The following is a 21,479-nucleotide window of genomic DNA, read 5'->3' as shown; positions in this document are numbered from 1 at the left end:
ATTCACTTTGCTACGATCAATGCCCATTGCCCAAAACGTCATTAGTTCTGTCTCTAATAGAGCAGTGGTAGTTCTAATGCAAGAATAAACCCGATCACATTTTTTCGTTTAATCTCGATGTCGAGGGCGCAGCTGGGGGTTAACGTGCACGACCGGGTTTAACATACGCTACTGGGTAAAAAAGAATTAATTTACGCAGACAATCTTGCCAAGCAACTTCAAAAAAATTATGATTCAAACTTTGAATTTCAAAGCGTTGAACTTTTACAATGGCCACTCTTTCCTGTGCATTTCTTCAAATTCAACAAGTCGCCCAAATCGCGCCCTTATTTCAGACATATCACATTTCTCAGGCTTGCCCTTGAAATAAATTCAATTACGATTTCCGGAAAGCGAGAGCATACCGGTATGATAAATCCCCAGTACTTGGGGTTCTCCGCTAGTGAGCTGAAAAGCCATTCAAATTCACCATGCGTGCGCATCACCGTGAAAGTGTTTCCTAAAGATAAACCCTTTTCAAAAAAGAGAGACTTCTGATTTGCATAATTATGATTAGAGAAGATCCTATCCAATACCAGTCGTTTTCGTTCACAAAAAAGTATGAACTTTAAAAAAAGACACGATAGCGTTGAACTTCATTTACTGCCCAAGTGCCCGAGATTTTCCCGCAACTTTTACCTTGAAAATCATCATGTGTCGTTGTTGTTTTTATTGAGTACTTGACTTCAAGGCGCTCCGAAATTGCTTCCACGATTTTTACCGATTGTCCATTTTTACCATTCATATCGCTCTTTTGAGGCTCAATCTTTGGTTTACTATTCTAATCCTAAAAAGCGCTATTCCGCTAGAAGTTCTTGGTCTGACTTCAATTGAAGATTTGTTGTTTCTTTATCTACCAAAAGTCTGTAATTTCGATGTCTATGTTTTGAAATATAGCGGGAAGAAAACTCAAAAGGTTCAATTAAAGTTCTGAAATGAGGAAGCACGTCAAAATATGTTTTTCGCCGGCCGCAGATAGAAAATGAGCAGTTTGGGCGTCTTTGGCCGAGAGTGTGGAGCGTTACTTCGTCTGCTTAGAGCGCGATTGGCAAATGAGGGGATGACGGAGAAGCACGTTGGTTTATACAGGAATGATGGAATCCCTTTACGAAAAGCATCATCGGCCTGTCTAAGCTATTTAGCTTTACGAAAACAGTGACCCCGTGAAGTAAGTGCATCAAGGCGATGCACTCAGACCTTCTTCGCCCGTGCATAAAACCGATTAGCCGACGCAAGAGAAAACAACCTGCTCTTTTCTAACTGATGACATGGCACTGCGCACTGATCTCGAGAATTAGATTATCTGCTATATTTACAGTCTTTGTAACGTGTCGTTTTTTCTTTTCAACTCAGATATTTGGCGTGTTTATTAAATTATTCTCAGTGCCCCTTGCAAGTTGCAAAAGATTCAGAAAGAAACACGCATTTCAAAATAAACAGAAAATTATTATTTTGTAATCAACCCCCGTCTCTTTGCCTGTAAGTAAAAAAGTTAATTTTTCAATTTTCATAACTAAGGACCGTCTCTTCTATCCCCTTAGTAAGCGCTCGGTATCAAAAAGCGCCGGTTATGAAGTGTACGCTTCAAGTACTGATCCCTTCCGAATCGGGTGAGGAAGTGTTGAAAATTGTGTTCCCGGGATATCACCGAGAGTCGCTCGTTGTTCCTGAGCGTGTTCGAGCTCATCACAATCCGAAAGACGTCCGATGCCACTTCTGCCTGCTTCGAGAGCACTTCTTCCACTGCCACCAAAGTGTCCTGATGGTAAGGGGCTCCGACTACCTGTTTCATTGATACAGTCATTTGAGCAGTGAGTTTACATGAAAAATTTCGTAATTAGAAAAATACACTTTTTATAGGAAGTGTTCTAAATTTGTTATTTTTGTAAATGCGGTTTTGTCGAAAAATGATGTTTGAACATGAAACTTGGTGGTTAGCTATCAGTTTGACTTTAGAACGAAAAAGTGAAGGATTGTCGGGACCGGGGATTGATAGAAAAGATAAGTGATGACGAAAAGTGCTTGTCTCCTTGTATGCAGCGGAGCATGTCTTTGTCAGGGAAACTCGACCTGGTCAAGTATCGGAACCATGTTATTTAGAGCATCTGATTAGCTATTGCATCAGAGTAATATATTAGCGCCGGAGACACTAGTCAGGTTTACATCTTTCCTATACACGAGATTATACATCACAGTCTACGCTGAATTTAATCGATCGAAAAATGTATAAGAAATTCCAAGAAGATATGTATACTCAACGTTTTCGTTGCAAATGACTCAATTTTAGGGAGTTTTTACGACGGCAATGGAAAAATCTGGAGTTATCTTTATGAGTGTTAAAGCCCCTTCATCCCTGAAGTTTCGGCAGATAATCGAGCACGAAGTTTTTATTCGTTTCGAAGAAGAAGTCGCTATCTAAAGTATATTTGAAGATAAAAGGGATAATCTGTTTCGAGCAAACGGTGCCGTAACGACATGAATCGTAGTCATGTACAATCAAAACGCTTGTTAGTAAAAACTTGTCTATGGCTAGTTTAATGTAAACGATGAGCTTCTTGGTGCTCTAAACTAATGTCCAGCATTTTACTATGCATCTAAGGGCCAGCTGAGTTCAAACAGTAAACTTTTAGATCAGATAAGGCCAAAAATCAGATGGCTCCTACCGCGATATCTCGCTGCAATCAGGTGGTACTTTGCGCCATCTTTCGGTCTGAACTTGCATTTAAGCCCTGTTACTTTTTGTTTCAGTTACTCTCAAAATATGAATTCCTTAAAATGTTTTTTCTCTTCATAATTCCATTTTTAAAATGCAACAAAAGTTTCTATTGCTCCATGTACCCATGACCACAGCACTTATTTTTCTATTTAATAAATTTTAATAATTATTATCCATTTCATATTAACGACGACGAGACAAAACTTTACGATCATTCCAAGAAATAGGGTACTGATTCATGAAAACTAACCACAAATTACAAATCCCTAAACATGTGTTCTCGCATCATCTTTGAAGATGCCATTTTCCATGTAAAATTCTCAAACGCAGTGAAATTCGCGTTGAATTACGACACGTTCGGCGGCTCATTAGAGGACTGAGAAGCTCAAGTCCAACATTCACCGAATTCTGCTCATGTTGAGGGCAGTATACTAACACAAACCTTCGATTGATAGAAGAGAAGAATCGTCAGTTTTGTAAATTGCTTTGAAGAAATTCAAAAGCTTTCCTGAAGACTAAAAAGAGCTCTATTTGAATTCGTGTTAAATTTTCAAAATAAATAGAACTCTTCTGCTGGGGAACTTCTAATTGACCTAAAACGTGCTTGTTAAGCGTGTTGACGCGATCGCTGAAATCAAACCTGGAAACGTCAAAAATAATTGCAAATCGCCATCAGCGCTGAGTGTTGGATGCTCCACTGAACTTGAAATGAAAGCTGCCGCTCGACAGGAACGGGGCGGTTATTACGGTTTGACACGTACCTATTCGTTTCAAGAAGAGTTCGTGGCGAACGACTGTGCGCTTGAATTCAGCTATTCAGGGAGAATGTCGGGAAAAGCCGACACGAGTGCTTATGGAAGCCGAGCTAAGTTTAACTTTCCTTTTTAGCCGAAACTTAGTATCCTTTGAATTTCTAGCGGTGAAACCGTTTCACCTTCATATCCTAGGGAATAAAGGAGAGAGCGAAAATCTTCAGAAATAAATGGCTTAGAAAGAAATTTCCTTGGGCGCATGATCCCCCTTCCCTAAGTACTGAGCGGTGACTTCGTCCTTCTCACGAACGAATTCGTCATGGCTTGCCGCAGAGTTACCAAAAACGGTTCAACGCGTTTTACCCTCACAATTAGGTGTCACAAAGCGCCCAGAAGCTAATTCACTTTGCTACGATCAATGCCCATTGCCCAAAACGTCATTAGTTCTGTCTCTAATAGAGCAGTGGTAGTTCTAATGCAAGAATAAACCCGATCACATTTTTTCGTTTAATCTCGATGTCGAGGGCGCAGCTGGGGGTTAACGTGCACGACCGGGTTTAACATACGCTACTGGGTAAAAAAGAATTAATTTACGCAGACAATCTTGCCAAGCAACTTCAAAAAAATTATGATTCAAACTTTGAATTTCAAAGCGTTGAACTTTTACAATGGCCACTCTTTCCTGTGCATTTCTTCAAATTCAACAAGTCGCCCAAATCGCGCCCTTATTTCAGACATATCACATTTCTCAGGCTTGCCCTTGAAATAAATTCAATTACGATTTCCGGAAAGCGAGAGCATACCGGTATGATAAATCCCCAGTACTTGGGGTTCTCCGCTAGTGAGCTGAAAAGCCATTCAAATTCACCATGCGTGCGCATCACCGTGAAAGTGTTTCCTAAAGATAAACCCTTTTCAAAAAAGAGAGACTTCTGATTTGCATAATTATGATTAGAGAAGATCCTATCCAATACCAGTCGTTTTCGTTCACAAAAAAGTATGAACTTTAAAAAAAAGACACGATAGCGTTGAACTTCATTTACTGCCCAAGTGCCCGAGATTTTCCCGCAACTTTTACCTTGAAAATCATCATGTGTCGTTGTTGTTTTTATTGAGTACTTGACTTCAAGGCGCTCCGAAATTGCTTCCACGATTTTTACCGATTGTCCATTTTTACCATTCATATCGCTCTTTTGAGGCTCAATCTTTGGTTTACTATTCTAATCCTAAAAAGCGCTATTCCGCTAGAAGTTCTTGGTCTGACTTCAATTGAAGATTTGTTGTTTCTTTATCTACCAAAAGTCTGTAATTTCGATGTCTATGTTTTGAAATATAGCGGGAAGAAAACTCAAAAGGTTCAATTAAAGTTCTGAAATGAGGAAGCACGTCAAAATATGTTTTTCGCCGGCCGCAGATAGAAAATGAGCAGTTTGGGCGTCTTTGGCCGAGAGTGTGGAGCGTTACTTCGTCTGCTTAGAGCGCGATTGGCAAATGAGGGGATGACGGAGAAGCACGTTGGTTTATACAGGAATGATGGAATCCCTTTACGAAAAGCATCATCGGCCTGTCTAAGCTATTTAGCTTTACGAAAACAGTGACCCCGTGAAGTAAGTGCATCAAGGCGATGCACTCAGACCTTCTTCGCCCGTGCATAAAACCGATTAGCCGACGCAAGAGAAAACAACCTGCTCTTTTCTAACTGATGACATGGCACTGCGCACTGATCTCGAGAATTAGATTATCTGCTATATTTACAGTTCTAAAGTGATCGGAATTCGTCAAAGGAAAAAGTCTTTCTAAAATATTATTTTCTACTTTATCATTATCTGTTTTTCGTGATAAATGTAGAGTGAAACAAAGCATCACCTGTAAGATAACTGTCATGAATCATGCAGGTTTTGTAGCTAAAGTAGTATTAAGGATGTCCCACTTTAGCACCCTAAGTCTTTATCTGGGTTAAAATAAAACATGAACAACAATTAGACCGGCAATTTTGGAATCGTCTCATCCGCTGGAGAATTCGAAACAATGCCAGCGTAATTGCTCCCTGCCAGAAAAAAGGGGGAAGGAATGAGCATTGGCAAAACATGCAGTGTTTTTTAGGGAATTTAGGGTTGCTGTTTAGCCTCGCTGTTACGTTGTCATGTTCCTAGCAGCGAAAATGGGCCGGCTTTAAAATTTCTGCGTGGAAAAATACACGTGGTTTCGAAGCAGGCGGATTTCTGGATGGGCTGGCGTTTCCAAAAAGCAGCTGATAAAATCACACAAAATGAAAGAGTGAGGAGAAGTAATCGCTTGTATACCAAAGGCGGTTATCATTTATCAGCGGGTGATTCGTGGGGTAACTAGTACTCGAGAGTTTACACTCACAAACAGATATACATCTCCACGTCTCAGTACGAGAAGCTGAGGATCATCCCGGGAAATAGAATTGGCCGAGCGCAGATTAAACCTGCTACCAGATAACGCTACCGGAGGATGCACGAAAGATAAAGAAAATCATCAAGTATTGAATACTTTGCGCGAAAAATTATTTCGAAAGATCTTAAATCTCTCATCTGAAGATCAAATACAGAAGGTCCTTTTTTCTGAGAAAAATTTGCATATTCAATTTTTGAATTTTTTCTAAAACGCATTTTTTTGCGGTAAGGGTGTGCGCTCCCCTGTGATCACGTTGGTTCTAGAGCTGGTCTGATCATCGCAAGATATGTAAAAATAGCTTCAACGAGAGGAACACCCAAGCGGTACAAGGTGCTGACCAGTGCACGCAATTAAACACGTCTTTTGGTCACCCATTTCGGTCTGAAAACGAGCGACTGCAAGTCGAATATGTTCCCGTGTTTATTAATTATGCAAACATCTTTTTAGAAATAAAGACATAAAAGCACAGAATTTTATTCGGGGTACAATGGGAACATAAAAAATTATGCAAAACAAGAAGTATAACGCGCTACTTAGGCTATCATATTTCCTTACGTATTTATCAAAAGACGAATAAGCGAAAAAAAATGTTTATGAAACAAGATAGCTTTCAAGTAGCTTCATCGAAAGCGAAAATGCCTTGGACATTATGCGTTGTGTATATTTTGCAGGAGTCGTTAATGATTTCTCAGCTCGATAAGCTGCGACTTTATCCGTTATCCCGGAATTCCGCAGAGGCCAGTGATAACCTTCAAGGTCGCGATAAACTTAGACTCGCCCCAAACGCATGACGCAACTTGAAAATTTTATCGAAAAATGAGCCTAACACTAAGTACTTGAAGAATCCCCTGTCCGGCAGATAATCACCGGAGTCAACAAAGACTGACGTAGAGGGTCAACTTTCTTACAAAGATTAATTTATTTTTAATGTCAAGCTAATTTTGATGAAAAGGGAAACTCGATATTTCCGCGTAATTTTTCTGATAGAGTCAGAGCAAGATATATGCTGATATGATTATTTACAACGGAGGATTTCATGGTCGAAAAGTCTGACTCAGAAGTTATCAAACTTGAGTTATAATAAAAAACCTGTCCTTCCCAAAAAATGACGAGGAAGCCCTTGAAAAACTTGGCTATCTCTTGATTTCCTTATCAGTTGGCCTTGTCCTATTCTTCTTGTGCTGTATAAACAAGCAAGCAGGCGCTTCTCTACCAGATTGTTGTGTTTCACAAATGTTTCCCTATTTGTGTGCAAATGAAATCCCATCCATTGCCACAAACGTGTGAACTGAGGAAAGAGCATTAGCCCATATTTTTGTGCAAACAGGGAGAAATTTAAGCGTGTTGGGACTTGTAACATCTACCCTGCCACACACATGCATCGCATGCTACGTTTTTTAAATGAATATTGTCCCCCTCCCAAAATTACGAGATGAAGAAAGCTTGTCTAATTAACGAAATCTGTAATTGGTGAATTCCGGACTTGGGTTGATAGCGTCAAATTTAGAATTCCGGTTTGAGCGCAAAATAGAGAGCCGTTCGATTTTGCAAATTTAATTACTGGCGTTAATTAGACGCTGTTTTTATTACAGAAGAGCTAATTATACGATCGCAAAGACTTTGCTTTAATATCTTGGCCTCGAAAACAAGTCAGAAAATGTCATTTTCTGCAGAAAATGGCTAGAAAATGTCTTTTATTTGTGTTCCACTTTAAAAAACTCCATTTCTTGTAGATGTCTTAATCGTTTATTTTTCAATTTATGTCAGTTTTATAATCGATCACGTTGAGGAACACAAAATTAATGCTACGTTTTGTGGTCTGCTTTCACGTTAGTGCGGAGTTTTGCCAATCTTTAGTGACTACGCTGTAGTGGCGGAAACATGGCGTGTTCCCTCACCTACGGGAATGTCCGGAAACAAGAAGTGTGGTTAGTTCTAAACTTAGAATACCTCCACTTCCCTTATGCTTGCGACGATATTTAGATGGCTCGCGGAGATCGGTTGTGATTACAACAAACTTTTTTGAAAGAAACTTACTCGGGTATAATTTCCTTTTCACGAAAAAAGAACTGTAAAAATTTGACAAGGGGGTCCTCTTGAACTTGGCAGGATAATTATACGGTGCTTTCTGAAAGTGACGTGTTCTAGGTAGTAGTATTGCGGTTAGTACTGTGGTACTCGAAAGAGACTTTTATCGACCATTTTTTTTATCAAAAAGGTGTAGCGAGAAGGAAGTGATTATTCTTAGATATCGAGTAGATACGGCAATTCGGAGTTTATTGATGGTTGTATTGGTGATGCGGTAGAGCGTTAAGCCATTAACATAAATGCCATAATATTTGGGTTATCGGAATATACCAGCCCAAGTTGAATATCGCCAACTGATATTATCAGCACTAACATGGTGGGATTTTAGAGACTGATCTCGTCGAACGCGTCTTTAGAAGATCTACACGTGTTACAAAGAAAGCTGATCATATCTCCTGCCTGTGTAGCTTTATCAGTATTTGGGTGATTCTGGGAAGCGGATTGTGGATTCACGAAGGCCTGCATCGCGCTACGTAGCCGTTTTGCACTTTTGCCGTGTCTTTCAACAAAAAAGTTCATTTAGTCCAAAATTTCCTCGAAACTAGAATTTCCGTGAATATTGCTATTCATGGAGAAGCGATCCTACTGAGAGAGGAAGTTACCCTGGGTTTCTGCTAATCTCAAGACGAAAGTTGATAATTTTCCCTCTAAGCATCATCATTATAGGATTAGCTTGACATGGTACTTAAGATAACCCGTTGTGAAAATGATAGAATTTCAGCAATAGAACATATAGAGAATTTTTCGCCGGACTTGTGTTTCTCTTCCTAATCCGCGAATTACACGAATACGTAATCGAACATTTTTACTTCTTTGTAACATCAGAGAATATAAATGAAAGAGGGACCACGTAGGTAGAGGCAATGCAACTTCGCCGAACGGTAGCATTGAATTGAAAACAATGAGCACTCGTTAAAAGAGAGTGGCGGAATCGAATTTTACACTAAAAATTGACGCGCTTCATAAGCGCACCACACCTTTCAAAGGGATGTTCGTAGAAAAAACATGCCAGGAGATGATGTGCCAAAGCAAAAAAAAGTGATGTTGATTTTGGAGTTGAGAAATTTCCCTGTAAGCTCTCTCGTCAACGTTTCCCCTAAATATTAGATTATCGTGGAATTGCGAATAAATGTTACAAATGGGATTTTCGAGCAAAGTGTTACACTGTGTCCCAAATAAACTACGAGCAACAACAAGTTTTTGGTAGCAACATGTTTTTAGAAGCCTGCGCCGCTCAAAATATCGCCACATCAAGACGAGCGTTTTGATTTTCATCAATCGTTGTTTCCCAAATGCCCAGAAGTAATAACTCGCCCGTAATTCGCTTATCAGATTACAGTGGTGAATCCTCGATTGGGAAGGTCACTTTGACTTGCCGCTTCCCAATCGAGGATTCGGTCCGCACCGCTCTTCTCTAGAGATTGGCTTGCTATATGCGCTGCCGCTTCCCAATCGAGGATTCAGCGCGTCCTTCCCAATCGAGGATTCACCACTGTACTTAGAGCCCAGTAACTTCTATTCCCCGTAGAAAAGGATCATCTAAGAGCAACATTTTGAATTTCCAAGAGTTTCTGAAAACTGCTGGGACTGAAATTCCAACAAGCGGTGCGCGACCCATGCCTGCGAACGAGGGCTGAATTCCGACACCCTATGTCCACTTACGTGCCCGTTTCGGACTCCTTACTCAGCATTCCGCGCTCAAAGTTACGGAAAAGTGAATCTAAAAACTTCTTCAATCGTGTTTATTTTCCTGAACTTTTTTCAGTAAATGGCTCTCGTGACGATGAGTTCTAAAATACTCGTCGCGGTCTATTTGTTTTTGCGTTTCTGCTGGACATGGCCGGAGCCTGTTAACGAAGACTGCGAGGAAGATGACCAAGTGCTCGGCAATCGCTGCCTTTTTCCAGGTTGTGAGGCCCATCATCTTTCCGAGACCGATCTGGGTTGGAATCGCGAGGAATGCAAGCAGCGAGAATGCGTCGTCCCAGAAGCCAATTGACTCTGAAATGAAAATGGGTATTGAAATTCGAGCATTTGGAAGGCTTTGTTGTTCTCCAGGTTGAAATTCTAAACAGGCTGAACTCACCGGCGATTCTAGATTCCGGCCTCTTGAATAGATTCAAAAACTTGTGCGCGTCATTTCTAATTTCGATAATCGTGGCGACGAGAGCACAGAGCGGCGCGTACTCGTAAATAGAAGTGAAGAGGACTACGTAGCCGAATTGAATCCAAATCTCGAGGTACTCATCAAAGTGCCCTTCGTACTCGTCTCGGTTCGCTTCGTACGTCGCTTGCTCGCACAGGTTCGAAAAGTTCTTATTCAAATTCTTTCCAGGCTTATCTTCTTTTATCAATCAACTAAGAGTTTTAATACGAGTGTGTACTTAACACTTATTGTAACTAAAAACATTCCAGCGCATTCACAAAAGCCCTTCCTTAGTCCGCTTCTTATATACCATGAATGGTACCACGCCTTCGAAAATTTCAACGAAAACTTGAGAAATTGTCATCGTAGTTATCACGGTACTCCTGAGCATTTCCAGATCTTCGTAAATGAACGCGAGGAGGTACAGGACGAGGAAGTTGTTGATGAATTCGAACACGAGTAACTTGGCGAGAAGGTTTTTCTGAAAGGCGGATTCCGTTCGGTGGTTTTCGAAGTTTGTCAATTTCCGGGCGAATTGGCGGTATTTTTGGGAAGTGATGATAACGATAATCGTGTAGATAATTCCGGGAACCATGGCCGTGTAAGAGTCGATTCCAAATTCAGCGTACGCATATTTTTCCCAAGAATAATAGTATTCCATGATCAGATACGACGCATAGCAACAGAGGGCAGTTGCACTGTATGAAGCGATTATTCTCATCTTCTGCTTGAATGGATCTTTTAATTGGTTTCAAAACATATAAATTTTTTCAAAAAGGCATTTTTTCAAATGCTTTTTAGTGATCTAAAGTTCGCGCGTTGTAGTTGAAAATGCCGGAGCGCTCTTTTGGAGCCACACCTTTGATAAAAATGCAAACATGTTTCTAACCCGTCCCGTAATGCGGCTCTTGTTTTCCGGTAATCTCGTTTCTGGAAAGCTTTCCGAAATGCTCTGGACGCGCTTCCTCCCATCCACGTTCGACAGTGTTCAGAATTCCTTTCTTATAAGCCCGGTCCATTTCACCGCGTCTCCAGACAAGAATAAACCCGAAAGACCAGGCAATCACAAGGACGGAAGTCAGCATCGGGTTCAAATTTAATACCATGTTTGCGAAAATGACGAGAACTAAAACAACGAGTGCGCGTGCGTACGTCTCAACAAACGAAAAATATAGCCCAAGTTCTACTCCGAAATATTCATCCAGCATCTTCAGTGGCTGGTTGATCAAGTTTAACTTAGTCGGATTGAAAATCTAATCATCATACTTCAACTAAAGCTATTCAATAGCATTAATTTCAAATCCTCTCCTTGTTTCGAAGCCAAGAAGCTCTAAGCTTATCCAAATCTTCCCGATCATGAAGAGGATAATGCTCACCAATCAGTTCAGCTGATATAAATCTCCGCAAAATACTCTTCCCCGGGTAGAGAGTTGCTTCAGGATGACCAGGAACAATTGAATCTTTGTCCCCAGCTCGGAGATTCTCCAAGTCCTTCTTTATCAACAGCAATTGTTCTGCTGCTGTGAAAAAATCAATGCCATTTTCGATGTGGATGAATTGATCCTATAGTTGGGATCATTAAATGATGATTTCAGTTTATTACCGTAACATCAAACCATGTATTTTCACTTATAGGATCCCTTCCTTTATGTCAGAGTTGAAAGGCTGAAAGGGAGGAACACTGTTGCATTTCTTGTACAAAAAGTATCGCTCCGCCGAAAGATAGAGTCCCTCTAGCGTCGGATGTATCAACAAAATTCTGCTTTCTCCGTCGTAAAAAGATGTCTTCCATTTATTTCTTTCCAATTCTCCAACTAGAAAATTTATTGCTTCTTTTTGGGCTTTCTTCGAAAAATAGATCGAGTAAACGCTTCTTTCGTCCATCTCTCTATTTCTTTGGAATTTTTGGTCTCAAAAACGCGTCCTTGTAGGAGTGACCTTTGGATTGAAAAGAAACGTCGAAATTATCTTCAAATATCCGTGAGTCAGCCTCGAGTGCTGGGGCTTTCCTTTCGTCAACCAATCGTAGGAGAGAGAAAGAGGGTGGGGGACTACAGAACGAACATCAGCAACTTTCTCAAAGAATTTAATGTCTACCGCGATTCATTCAGAAGAAATTACGTAGGTTTAATGAGGACTTCCTTTCAGTTCGTTTAACATTTTCGAACCTAGAAACAATAAAAAGAAAGACAAGGCTGGGTAGGTTTTAAACTTGAACGTTTATTCCGTATGGAATTTTGAAGGTTTTGAACAGATTTGGACACATAACATATCAACATAGACAGAGTAAATGCTTTCCTTGAGCACTTGTGGTAGCACAGACTGTTTTTTCATAAATTAGCTTTGCTAGGCAAAAAGGAGCTTTACTCCTTGGCCGCCATGACCTTGATGAGGTCGACGACTCGGTTGGAGTAGCCGTTTTCGTTGTCATACCAGGAGACGAGCTTGACGAACTGGTTGTTGAGCTGGATGCAGGCCTTGGCGTCGTAGATCGAGGAGAAGGTGCTGCCGTTGAAGTCTAAATAAAACCGTTATTTGTGTTGTCGCTATGCTAATCTTTTGAACATCCAAAACACGCGAGTTAACCTAACCCCTGCGTTTATCCTTAGGACTAGCGGGTCAAGGTGCTTCTAAAGCGGTGCAGCTACGGTATAATAACAGATGCAAGACGCTTACCGCAAGAGACGACCATATCTTCGGTGTATCCGAGGACGCCCTTCATCTTGCCCTCAGCGGCAGATCGGATGGCGGCGTTGATTTCCTCAAGAGAAGCGGGCTTCTGGAGTCGGCAAGTGAGATCGACAACGGAAACGTTGGGGGTTGGCACTCGGAAGGCCATACCAGTGAGTTTTCCGTTGAGCTCGGGGATGACCTGTAAAAGAGAACGTTAGAAGGCGAATAATTGACAGTTTTAGTACCTTTCCGACGGCCTTGGCGGCACCAGTAGAGGCGGGGATGATGTTCTGTCCGGCGCCTCGGCCATCTCGCCAGGCCTTGCCAGAGGGACCATCGACGGTCTTCTGGGTGGCGGTGTAAGCGTGGACGGTGGTCATGAGACCCTCCTCAATACCGAAGGTGTCGTTGACAACCTTGGCGAGGGGAGCAAGGCAGTTGGTGGTGCAGGAAGCGTTAGAAACGATCTTCATCGAGGATTCGTATTTATCTTCGTTGACACCGACGACGAACATAGGAGCATCAGCGGAAGGAGCGGAGATGATAACATGCTTAGCACCACCTTATCAATGATCGATGAGCGTGTTTTTCAATATTCAGTTTCTTACCCTTCAAGTGAGCGGAAGCCTTGTCAATGGTGGTGAAGACGCCGGTAGATTCGACGACGAAGTCGGCTCCGGCAGATCCCCACTGGATCTCGGCGGGGTCTCGGTTGTTGAAGACGGAGATAGCCTAGAGTAAGGATCAAATAGCTGGAGAGATGGATGGTTTACCTTTCCATTGATGACGAGCTTTCCATCCTGAGCAGAAACGTCGCCCTTGAAGACGCCGTGGGTGGAGTCGTATTTGAACATGTAGACCATGTAGTCAAGATCGATGAAGGGATCGTTGATGGCGACGACGTTGACGTCGTCTCGGGCCAAGGAAGCTCGGCAGACGAGTCTAAGTTCAAATTAATCTTCATGTTCAAAAGGAATTTGAAAACTTACCGACCAATTCGGCCAAATCCGTTGATACCAATGTTAACCATTTTGAACGAACAACAAAAACTCTAAATTTACGTGGTAAGTTGACATTTTTAAAAAGTTTTTTGACTGTAGATTGACAAAGTGGAACATGAAAAGCGTTTCCTCTCTTGTTCGATGTGGGCAGCGACGTGGGTACGTATAAAATTCAAGGGTCTATTACGTATCGAACAAAGTGAGGGAAGTGAATATAGGCTCAATAAGGTTGTCACAATGAGGCTTTTGGGTTGTTCTTTCGGAGGTTTTTGAAGGCAGTCTTTTGATCTCTACGATTTTGATTTGGACGAAGCACAACATAAATTGGTCTAGAGAAGGGTGTAGGTAAAGTGGCTATGGAAGGCGTTTGTTGCTGAAGCTCGTGAAATTCTGAAGCTCGCGAGTTTCTTTCGAAAGTTCGATTTTTTTCGGTTAGTACTCTTCTCTATTTAAATTTTTCCGGTAATGTGACGGGCTGCGACTGCTTCTTCTCGATTTTATCGCGAGCATTTGGTCAGTTACACGAACCCGCCGCGTGATTGTAAAAAACTTATAAAGCAAAAATCCGTTGTCTTGGCTACCTCTTTTTGTCAAAGTTGAAAACGCAACTGAACTTGGCTTTGGAATTTTAAAAATGAAAATAGGTGCTCTAGAAATTCGGTAAATCGGTCTTTTAGTTTCCAGGGTTGCGTGAGAATTATGTAATGGTCAGCTAGGTAGACCTTGCAGAAAGGTTATGTAAACGCACTTCAGGCGACTTTCGCCTTGAACACGCAAATAAGGCATGATTAGGACTTGCACGAGACTCGGGGCAGAGCATTTCATCCCTCTGGCAGTCAGCGATTATATAATTTCTACTAAATTTCTTCTCATAATTTGATATAAAACTGTAGAGAATAATAAGGTTATATAATTTTATTTGCTTCGTAAACGTAACACTTGGTAATGGCTGGCCAATTTGTGTCAGCATCCTTATTTGGAACTTCCATATTTTACTGAGAATAGAAGAGTTACTTACAGTAATTACTTGTACTTGAGATTAAAGTTGTTTCTAACACCTCTAAATTTCTAAAGCTCATCTTCAAGTGGACCAATTCTCTCTCTTACTCTTTTCTTGTTTTAATTAATCATCAGTGATTCAATCAGTGATGAAAAGCAGGAAGTAGTTTTGCGTTGGTAAGACGAATAAGAAAAAACTCTGAGTTGATTAAAATAAATTTGAATATATCACTCAGGATTACGTTCTCTATCCGGGTTGATTTAAGTGCCCTCGTCAGTTAACCCTTAACTGATCAGCATTCACCGGTGAGTAGCGGTATGCATGTCACGGAAACGGGCTCAAGTCGGTCTCCGATCTGTTGCGGTGGAGGCGATACAGTGCTTATGCTAGAATACATATGACTCCTTCCCAGCTCCCACGAACTTTTTCGGACTAGAATTCGGACTCGCCGAGTTGAAATGATCTTTGTGAAGAGCGTTTCTGACGTTCAAAAAGGTCCATAAACGGGGTTATATTTTTAGAACGTGTATTCTAATAAGCTCTTTTAAAATATTTCCTTTTCTCCGCTGAGCTTATCTAAAGCTCCAAACAGAAACGAGTGGACGTAATGGGATCAAACGAACTATATATTTCGCCAAAAATAATCATCTGAAAGCACCAACTTCCATTTTAATCGTGCTTCCATTTTCCACCCGCTAGTGCGAAGAAGTGCGACAGAAGAAGGAAATTATGCTTCTTGCCGTTCATTATGGTGCTTTTCGGAGCTAGAATTTTTCGAGCACCCGCGAAATTGAACAGAAAAAATGTAAATCTGCGAGCTTCTAGCGTCAAGTACCCCGTTAGACAGAGCATTTGCGGCGGAGAATGAATCCAGCTCATAACCAAAAGCATCCTTACTTCTCGAAACTCTACAGTCGAAGCGTTATTTAACTGTTTAGTTGAATATTTAATCTATTTTCTTCGTTTCTGGGCTCAGCAACCTGAGTAGGAAACATGAGTCAGATTCTGAAGACCCAAAAAGAAAAGCTGCGTAGCGGCTTTAAAAAAAAAAGAAGCCGCAAAGCGGCTTCCCCAATATAAAAGAGACAAATTGTGGCTTCGTCGTAGCAATGACGCTTTCCGGCTTTTCATTTCGGATCGTCAGAACCTGACTCAGGCTTTCTACACAGATTGCCCAGCCCAGCTTCTTTTTTAAAAAAGAAAGCCATCTTGAAAAACTTCTAAAATGAAAATCTGGGAAGGATAGAAAGGAAGTGAAAAATCTGGGTTGGCGATTTCCCGATTCCGGATGAATCTGCTGTGTCGCTTCCATTTTGCGGCAAAAGTGTTTCTCACGTAAACATCCGAAGTAACTGTTTTATAATGAGTGAGGCGGAAGCGATCATCTCTCGTCGAAAAAACTGGACCGAAATAAGTGCCACGTTCCAAAGCCAGCGAAATTACGAAAGATAGGCAGGGGATTTCACGCCAATCGGCGCATTACGTTTAGGGTAATCCCCGCGCGGATTAGTATTTAGATCGTTCTGAATCCGAGATGGAACCTGCCCTGTATGGTCTAATTGCTCAGTTTTCTCTCGATTTTATGCGGCTCCAAGTTCGCCTTTTACGATATTCGAAATTAAAAGGTTTCTTGATAAGAAAAGAGAGTCAGTCGAAACTTCCAAATTTCCATCGCGTATTAAAAGTCCTTCTAAATATCTTTTATCCAGAGACTAAGCCTCTCTGCCATTTTTGTTGTAAGGGCGGATTATGTAAACTGGCGATATCGGCGTGATGGAAGACATCTGGCACCTCAGCCAGCCATAGACAGCGGCCAGGATTATGAAAAGGCTAAACGCAAGCTACTCCCAGATAGGAAGCAGTATCTTGAGAAGGCAGAGGAGCGATAAACGTTTGAGGTTTTAATTCGAATCTCACTTCAAACACACGTTTGACATTTTTGAAAAAAAGTGCTGAAGCGGGATATTCAATACTTTCTCGTAATTAAGCGCTACTCGAAAAACGATCCCTCGATGTCAATAATTAATCGGCAACTTGAAAAGTCGGAAACGTCCTTTTGCTATCTAAAAGGTCTTTCCCGCGTGTGTAGTGCCACTTAGAATCGCTTTAATTTGGGAGAACGCGAGTGCAAACCACGACGATGAGGTCTACCTCAGGAATTTTCGAAAAATAGGATTTGCACAAAGGATCTGGCCAATTCTAGGTCTGAAATAGTACAGGGAATTCATTTGGCTTACACGTTGACTAGAGAGATTCTTGTGGCTTTCGGACTAAATTATTTAGAAAAACATTTTTTGGTTCACTTGAGTTTTTGTCCGCTAGTTTAGCGTTTTTGAATAAAGAATTGAACGCGTTTGAGGGATGAACTTGGACGAAAATCGCCGCGTGATTGATCCATTTATGCATTCTCTCGTTGGGAGAAGGATTAGAACTTGTATTTGCGCAGGTTTATATTCACGATAGCAGACGAGACTATTCTCCGTTCTTTTCAGAGAAGTATGAACGAATTCTATAAAAATTTTGGATTACAAAACGTTATCAATAATTTATTGCTTTGTAATAAAACTTATCTTTCGGAATATTACTCATCACAGCGGTCTGACCGGCGGAACTGACACAGCTCTGTTACTATTTATATCAGAGGCGCATCTTAGTGAGCAGAATAAATAAAGTCTAAAAATGACTAAAAATTCAAAGAGTAAAAAATCAGGTTTTTCGCCAACCCCTTCAGAGAGCACTCTTGGAGATTACAGAAATGACCCTGACCCTGGTGTTCTTCGAACGAATCGAATTATAGAACAAGGGGAGTGTCTTAACGATCATTTAATGCGAAAACTGCAGGAAGATGTTGAAAAAATGAAAGATGAAATCCGTACGCTAAAAGAAAAGACAAAAAACAGTCTGTCTGACGAGGAAAAGATATCTTTGTCGAAGAAACGAATGCTACAGGTCTTCGAGCAGGTTGACGAAAGAGAAGCCAGTACTGAAGACGATGTTATTTTATTCTTGAAGGCACTTTCTTCTGGTGAGAAAATTGCGAATGTAAAGATAGTGTACCGATTATCTGACCATAGAACCGAAACAGCAAGACTACCAGGTGTAAAAGAAAACATTGTTACTGCCTTTGATTATCCAATTTCTATAAATGGTTGGACGATCCAGTTTCAGACTATGCTCGATCTTGAATATAGTAAAGATCCAAATAGACGACGCACGATCACTGGGGTATGTACGGAAGAATTGGTCTATTTTTGTCTAATTTTGACAACACCACAAAAACAAAATCTGCGATTCGTGGCCCAAAATGAAGTTTCAGGGTGGGAGGAATGGAAAGATAGAAGAATAAAGATGCTTCCTACAACAAAGAATTTCGAAGAAAAGCGCTCGATGGGCCTCAAGTATTATCGTTACGAAGTTCTTCATTCTTCTTACAACTTTATTAGTACTGTATTTGAGAAAAATGACAGTGTTTGTGAAATTCAATCTATAACCTGGACTGTTATAAGTGAAGATGCTTAATAAATCTGATATATAATATATATATCATATATTCAAGAGAAATTGTGCATAAATTTCACAGTGACGAGCAAACTCCTTAGATACTACGTATTCTTTACTTTTGGTGTCTCAAAATCACCAGCTTGTAGAGATTAAGTTGCTTCTAAGCAAGTATGTCTCCTTCAGCTGTCGAAATTTTACGCTAAATCAGTGGAGTAGTATAATTACTTTCACGCACATTACGGTAATTGAAGACTGATGGTCGGGCTTATCTTTGTCAGTTGCAAAATTTCTCCCGCTGGCCGGAGATTTTCGCGGGCAAGGGAGGAACCAACCGGGATAACGGTCATCCGTTATGAACGCTTTTCCTGAGTATAAGTTCCCGTTAGAAGGGTCTTTGGAGCATCCACCTGCTTATGTTTAAGAAAATAATGAGCAACTCCGAGCGCTTCCTGGAACGGTACCGAGGTAAGCAAAACGGATATTCAAGAAGGGACTTTGTTTACTAAGATATGCTAAGATCTTGTTTGCCAAGTTGTATTTTGAATACAGTGTCAGTTGCTTTTTTGATTATTTCGGCGTAGAAAGAGTCAGTTTTTCTCTTCAAAGCGGCGAAGTTTGAGCTCAAGCTGATCTCGTTTGAAGCATTCGGAGTCTTTTAGCAAAGTCATCAAAATTAGTCAATTTATTCAATTGATGCTTTAAGGAGGTAGTCCCTGCTATTTGCGATCTCGGTACTTTTTGAACAGCGCTCCCACAAATTTGCGCTGGGGTTCAGGGATAAAAACTATATGAATAGAAAGGTCAAACCCTGATGAAAGTTTGAATTCACGGAAAAAAATTTTATTCGCCCGCTTAAGGAGTTAGAGGGCGATAATCGAACCTAGCCCGGGCGAAATCGCCATTTTGGCCTATTTTCAAACGCGCCTAAAATCAAGAGGATGCTCCAAAATTTTAAACTAATTCAATTTTTTGAAAGTTTATACCTTCGTCTAGGTTTGAATTAAGGGAAATTTAAAAAAATTCCAAAAAGTCATAATGTAATGCCATCAATCAAAGGTTGGGTCTCAAAATTTTGAAAAAATAAGTTTTTTAAGGAAGATTTATACCAAATTATCATAATAATAGACATTAAATTTATTATTTTTATTATCTAGATGTCATTTAAAATCGAAATAAAGCTAAATCTATGGATAAAATTGACAAAAAATTTCGAGTTTTTGAAATTTTTCATCAAAATCTCACTTTTCAAGTGCGATTTTGGGGTTTTTCCTCTTACATTCGGAAAAAATGGTCAACACAAAGTTTTTAGCTCTTCTAACGAGCTTTCAGAATCTGCTAAGAAAATTTGAAAATTCCGATTTTTTCAAAAGCGAGGACTACCCCCTTAAAATTAATAAATATTCCAGCATAAAAAAACGCTGAGTCGGAATTCGAGACAGCTGATGTAGATGAAATTGATAGCTTTCTCTCTAAAGCAACGAGTTAAACATTAGAAGATCTAAGCCATCAAAATTAATTCAGCTTCGTATTTTGCCGGAAATATTTAAATCAAATATTGTCAGCATCAATATTTTGGTGACTTGTCCCTAGCTTATCTTCTAAAACCCAATTAGCCTTTTCCGCCCTTATTCTGGCCGCCTGTTCATTTTCGAACTTTTTTTTCAAATCAGCTTTCTCCTTCGTCAGCGTGGCCACGCGTTCTTTTGCTTCTTCCTGAGCTAGGTTGATTTTCTAGCAAATTTTTAGGATGGGTTCCTCTCGTGGCCAATTCGAGAAATGTTCCTCTCGTGGCCATGCACCTCTCGTAGCCATGTTCCCCGAGTGGCCATCAATTGACGCAAGATATGATTCAGAGGAATTCTGATATCAAGTAGGGTCTGCCAATCTACCCTCTACTATTTCTTCTTACTCCATTTGAAGAACTCCACTTGTAAACTTTACAATGTAAAATCAGGGGAATTCTGGTATCAATAGGGTCTTTATTTCTCTTCGAAATTCAGAATAATGATAAATTTATATTTTAAGCTATAAACGGTTCAATGTGGACAGTTATTATAATAATAAAATTAAATTACGAAGCATCTTTTCAAAAATTAAAAATTTTACTCCACTCAAAATTTTACCATCAATCATGCCTGATTTTTTAGAGAATATTATAATAGATAAAAATACATTGATTATATTTTTCTGTATAATTTATACAGAGTGGAAAAATACAGAGATACTTGCCATTTTATATTTCAAATGGAGTTAGAAAAAAAAGTCGAGGGTAGATTGGCAGACCCTTCTTGATATCAGAATTCCTCTGAATCATATCTGGCGTCAATTGACGGCCACTCGGGGAACATGGCTACGAGAGGTGCATGGCCACGAGAGGAACATTTCTCGAATTGGCCACGAGAGGAACCCATCCAAATTTTTACGCACAAAGGTTCACTCTTATGATAAGAAAGAGATTTTGCGGTGGAGATTTCAAGGGCTCTTCAAACTGCGTAATGAGCTTTTTGGTAGATTAAATTTTGAAAATAAGTATAATTTTGAAGCAATGAATCCTATGAAATAAGATAATAAGTTAAATAATTAGTATGCAAACAATAATTATCAACATTGTCTCAAAAAAAATTCTTTGAATCTATAGTCAAATTTGGGATGACATCATTCTAGCAACCCGGGTCCTGAGAGAGTTGAATCAGAAGAATTTTATGAATGAGCGATTCTAATCCGTGGGTCAGTACGAGCGATAGGAGGTCAAGGCTGGCGTCGGGTCACCGCTCAAGAATCTCATTACAAGCAGCTTCCGCGGCGAAACGCACCAACCGTTGAGTACTAATTCTCTTTCCATAATTTTACATTCCAAAACTCAGCCGAAATCCGACTTGATAGTTTCGATAAAATTTCTAAATGAAATGCAAAAGTTCAAAACTGCATTACCGATTATCTAGCTTCCTTATCTTTCACTCTTACTCGTTAGGGTTATTTTTCTAAAGCGCAAAATAGCTTCCAGGGGTCACGTCTGACGCGCCGCCTTTTCATCCCTTTCGAAGGGCGAAGGTACTGGCTAATTTCTTATCAGCTAATTTGCCAGGCCGCAGAAAGCCCACTTCCTGCGCCTGGTAGACCGCCCAATTAAGCCCGCCAGTTA

General features: G+C 40.4%; 4 protein-coding genes across 4 annotated transcripts; all 4 read right to left on the bottom strand.

Moving 5' to 3' along the window:
- Positions 1-264: 264 nt before the first annotated feature.
- On the bottom strand, positions 265-789 carry LOC145701843 (sorting nexin-6-like). Its single transcript, XM_081779058.1, has 3 exons — positions 679-789; positions 405-499; positions 265-360 (listed from the first exon to the last, which is right to left on the bottom strand). Exons 1-3 carry the CDS (start codon positions 782-784, stop codon positions 265-267), a joined length of 297 nt encoding a protein of 98 aa, XP_081635184.1. The 5' UTR covers positions 785-789.
- Positions 790-4,170: 3,381 nt separating this feature from the next.
- LOC145701842 (sorting nexin-6-like) lies at positions 4,171-4,696 on the bottom strand. Its single transcript, XM_081779057.1, has 3 exons — positions 4,586-4,696; positions 4,311-4,405; positions 4,171-4,266 (listed from the first exon to the last, which is right to left on the bottom strand). The coding sequence occupies exons 1-3, from the start codon at positions 4,689-4,691 to the stop codon at positions 4,171-4,173; spliced, it is 297 nt and encodes a 98-aa protein (XP_081635183.1). The 5' UTR covers positions 4,692-4,696.
- Positions 4,697-9,748: 5,052 nt separating this feature from the next.
- On the bottom strand, positions 9,749-12,428 carry LOC145701841 (anoctamin-10-like). The gene is made up of 7 exons (XM_081779056.1): positions 12,375-12,428; positions 11,465-11,725; positions 11,052-11,415; positions 10,447-10,900; positions 10,406-10,416; positions 10,103-10,357; positions 9,749-10,017 (listed from the first exon to the last, which is right to left on the bottom strand). The coding sequence occupies exons 1-7, from the start codon at positions 12,426-12,428 to the stop codon at positions 9,749-9,751; spliced, it is 1,668 nt and encodes a 555-aa protein (XP_081635182.1).
- On the bottom strand, positions 12,363-13,944 carry LOC145705098 (glyceraldehyde-3-phosphate dehydrogenase-like). Its single transcript, XM_081782553.1, has 6 exons — positions 13,825-13,944; positions 13,609-13,777; positions 13,444-13,567; positions 13,081-13,397; positions 12,839-13,034; positions 12,363-12,680 (listed from the first exon to the last, which is right to left on the bottom strand). The coding sequence occupies exons 1-6, from the start codon at positions 13,863-13,865 to the stop codon at positions 12,526-12,528; spliced, it is 1,002 nt and encodes a 333-aa protein (XP_081638679.1). The 5' UTR covers positions 13,866-13,944; the 3' UTR covers positions 12,363-12,525.
- Positions 13,945-21,479: the final 7,535 nt, after the last annotated feature.

Source organism: Oikopleura dioica, chromosome PAR (genome assembly GCF_907165135.1).
Source record: "Oikopleura dioica chromosome PAR, OKI2018_I68_1.0, whole genome shotgun sequence".
Classification (NCBI taxonomy): domain Eukaryota; kingdom Metazoa; phylum Chordata; class Appendicularia; order Copelata; family Oikopleuridae; genus Oikopleura; species Oikopleura dioica.
The sequence above is the reverse complement of the archived record's forward strand: the minus strand, read 5'-3'. Positions and strand labels throughout refer to the sequence as shown.

Bases quoted from the DNA above. Each gene is read 5' to 3' on its own strand.
- LOC145701843 (XM_081779058.1), bottom strand. From the start codon at position 784: ATGAATGGTAAAAATGGACAATCGGTAAAAATCGTGGAAGCAATTTCG. The intron at 500-678 runs GTAAAAGTTGCG...GTTTATCTTTAG, and splicing joins GACACATGATGATTTTCAAG to GAAACACTTTCACGGTGATG. The intron at 361-404 runs GTATGCTCTCGC...ATTTATTTCAAG, and splicing joins ACTGGGGATTTATCATACCG to GGCAAGCCTGAGAAATGTGA.
- LOC145701842 (XM_081779057.1), bottom strand. From the start codon at position 4,691: ATGAATGGTAAAAATGGACAATCGGTAAAAATCGTGGAAGCAATTTCG. The intron at 4,406-4,585 runs GTAAAAGTTGCG...GTTTATCTTTAG, and splicing joins GACACATGATGATTTTCAAG to GAAACACTTTCACGGTGATG. The intron at 4,267-4,310 runs GTATGCTCTCGC...ATTTATTTCAAG, and splicing joins ACTGGGGATTTATCATACCG to GGCAAGCCTGAGAAATGTGA.
- LOC145701841 (XM_081779056.1), bottom strand. From the start codon at position 12,428: ATGTGTCCAAATCTGTTCAAAACCTTCAAAATTCCATACGGAATAAAC. The intron at 11,416-11,464 runs ATTTGAAATTAA...TATGATGATTAG, and splicing joins GGCTTCGAAACAAGGAGAGG to ATTTTCAATCCGACTAAGTT. The intron at 10,901-11,051 runs GTTAGAAACATG...ACCAATTAAAAG, and splicing joins AGAGCCGCATTACGGGACGG to ATCCATTCAAGCAGAAGATG.
- LOC145705098 (XM_081782553.1), bottom strand. From the start codon at position 13,865: ATGGTTAACATTGGTATCAACGGATTTGGCCGAATTGGTCG. The intron at 13,035-13,080 runs GTACTAAAACTG...TCTCTTTTACAG, and splicing joins CCGCCAAGGCCGTCGGAAAG to GTCATCCCCGAGCTCAACGG. The intron at 12,681-12,838 runs GTAAGCGTCTTG...GGTTTTATTTAG, and splicing joins AGATATGGTCGTCTCTTGCG to ACTTCAACGGCAGCACCTTC.